The sequence below is a fragment of the Monoraphidium neglectum genome, assembly GCF_000611645.1.
Source record: "Monoraphidium neglectum strain SAG 48.87 unplaced genomic scaffold scaffold05886, whole genome shotgun sequence".
Lineage (NCBI taxonomy): Eukaryota > Viridiplantae > Chlorophyta > Chlorophyceae > Sphaeropleales > Selenastraceae > Monoraphidium > Monoraphidium neglectum.
In genome coordinates, this window is record NW_014007746.1 from 72 (window position 1) to 2714 (window position 2643).

Sequence of the window (2643 nt, forward strand, 5' to 3'; positions counted from 1 at the left end):
CGAAGATTGAGGAGACGCGGTGTGATATTCCCGCCACGGAGGATTCTCTAGTTGTGAGGCAGCCTGCAATAAACAAGCTCAGCGCGGTTGCCAAGCCGATCTCACATGGCATAGAAGCACAAGCATGTCATGTTGAGAGAATCCTCATGCCCTGAGCCCTGCTGGTGTAGGACCTGTGATGGTCAATCACGGTCAATGCATGCTACGCCTTGCTGCATGCCACGGCAGTGGGTGCCTGCCTAGCTCGCACGATACGGGCAGGTGGACCGCCTGTGTGGCCACCCATTAGATAATGGGGCTGCGCATCTGCCCTGCGGTTGCGCGCACACACCACCACCACGGGTAGCATTGGTGCGCGTGCAAGCTTGATGTCACGCCAATTGCTTAGCCTGCCCCCTGATGATTCGTACGTAAATGCTGCTCCCCTCTTCCAACGCCTGTGCTATTCTCAACCTGCTGCTTCTCGCCACTTCTGTGCTGCACACAGCTCGCGGTCCTCCCACCACGGCAGTCTCCAGGGTTGCTCAAATGGTTCTGCGCAGCACTCAATTGTCGAGGCATGATGTTTCCTCTTCCTCTAGGTCGCTCATTTGCGCTAGGCCGACCTTCATCGCTCACAGATCGTTCAGCGCGGGACCCCAAGTTGCCCTTCAGGCGCGCTCTGTGATTTTTGAGGAGCGCATTTCTCAGAGGCGCTTCAACACAACCGCCATGGCTGCTGCAACCGAAACCACGTCGGTGGAGGCCAAGGAGTCCCAGGTGGACGCCAAGGCCGAGTTCCTGAGCAACCCCTTGCTCGCGGTGAGCGACCGCAAACGATGGTCTGGCCCCCTGGCACGGCGCATGGGCCGATCGTGCGCGCATGCGCGGCGTGACCGCGCGAGGCGTGATCATGCGACCACTCGCCGCCCGTCCCGCACGGAACGCCCGGGCACAGGACGCCTTCCGCCGCCCACCCCAACCCAAACCGCCCCTCACCGCCCTCCCAGGACGTCGTGTTCCCCAAATTTGACGAGGTTAAGCCGGAGCACGTGGTCCCTGGCATGCGCGCGCTGCTGGGAGAGCTGCACAAGCAGATCGACGCGCTCGAGGCCGCGGTGGAGCCGACGTGGGCGGGGCTGGTGGAGCCCCTCGAGCGCATCAGCGACCGCCACCAGCGCACGTGGGGCGTCGTGTCGCACCTCAAGGTGCGCGGGCGCCGGCGCGCCGCCCGCCGCGCGAGGGGTCCACCCGCGGGGCCGCCAGCTGCCGCGCAGCAGCTCGCATGCAGTCGACTCGCCCAGCTTCCGGCCAGGCGCCGCCAGCTGGACGCGCCCCAGCCCGCCGGCGGCTGACTTGTCGTGTTGCCCCACGCACCATGCTCGCAGGGCGTGCAGGACACCGAGGCGCTGCGCAAGGCGGTGGAGGAGGTGCAGCCCGAGAACGTGGCGCTGGGGCTGCGGCTGAGCCAGAGCCGCCCCCTGTACGAGGGCTTCAGGGCGCTGCGCGAGGGGGAGGGCTGGGGCCAGCTGACGCCCGCGCAGCAGGTGGGTGCCAGTGCCCCACGGCGGGGTTGGTGGGCGCGACCCCTTCCCTACGGGCGTGCGTCGGCGGCGGTCCGTTCTGAGGGGCGAGCTGCAGGATTTTCGCGGGGGTTCCAGGGGATGGGGGCGCCGCCTGTCGGGCGGCGTACCGGGCCGGGGGTGATGACCTCCAATACCCGGCATCACCCCCGGCCGGCTGGTCGCGCAAAGCAGGGGTTCAGACCCCATGCGGAACAAGTCTGCGATGGGCGCGGGGACTTGGCTGCAACACAGCACACCCGACGGGGTAGACGGTCGGCGTGGCAGCAGCCGGCGGCGGCGCCGCGGCTGCCCAGCCGGCAGGGTGGCGTGAGCACAAGGGCTGGCCCCTCTGATTTCTCTGCCCGCGCCCCGCTGCCGAGAGAGCCTGCGTTTCGGCACACGAGCTGAGTACGTCGAGCGCCTCGATCCACCAAACACCCTCTCGCCACTCCGCGCGGCCCGCGCCTCCCACCCCAAGACCAACTTTCAGCACACACGCAGCCCACCCCGCTCCCACCCCGCTCCCCTCACAACCCTGCTCCCTCCCCAACACAGTCCCTCCCGCAACGGCCCCTCCCCCTCTCAACCCTCCTACGGCCGCCCCTCTCCCACAACCTCCAAACCCTCAAAATTCCACACCCCCACGACCCCGCCACCCCTCAGCGCGTGGTTGAGATTGAGCTGCGCGACTTTGTCCTGGGCGGCGTGGCGCTGGAGGGGGAGGCCAAGGAGCGCTTCAACGCCATTCAGCAGGACCTCGCGCAGGTGGCCCGGGCGCCGCGGCGCATGCAAGGGCATGTGCATGCGCATATCCTGCATGCGCATATGCTGCATACGCATCCGCATGCGCAAGTCCTGCATGCGCATGTGCTGCATGCGCATGCGCATGCGCATGCGCGCGTGTACGTCGGGGGCCGCTCCCTGCGCGCCGGCCGTGGGGCGCGCGGTTGCTCGCAACCTTGCTGCGCGCGCACGGAGCAGGGACAGCTCCGTGGGGCGGCCCCGCGGCGGGCCGCCGGATGCCGCGCGTTTGAAGAAGCTTCAACTGGAGGCGACGCAAGAGTCGCTCTGCGCCTGCCCGCCTTGCTCCACCCCGCCC

The 2643-nt window shown here is 67.8% G+C and overlaps 1 protein-coding gene across 1 annotated transcript; it reads left to right on the forward strand.

The window, feature by feature from the left end:
- Positions 1–711: 711 nt before the first annotated feature.
- On the forward strand, positions 712–2578 carry MNEG_16009 (oligopeptidase A; the record flags this gene model as incomplete). The annotated part of the gene is made up of 6 exons (XM_014035520.1): positions 712–801; positions 990–1187; positions 1368–1526; positions 2208–2309; positions 2398–2446; positions 2526–2578. 6 exons carry the CDS (start codon positions 712–714, stop codon positions 2576–2578), a joined length of 651 nt encoding a protein of 216 aa, XP_013890974.1.
- Positions 2579–2643: the final 65 nt, after the last annotated feature.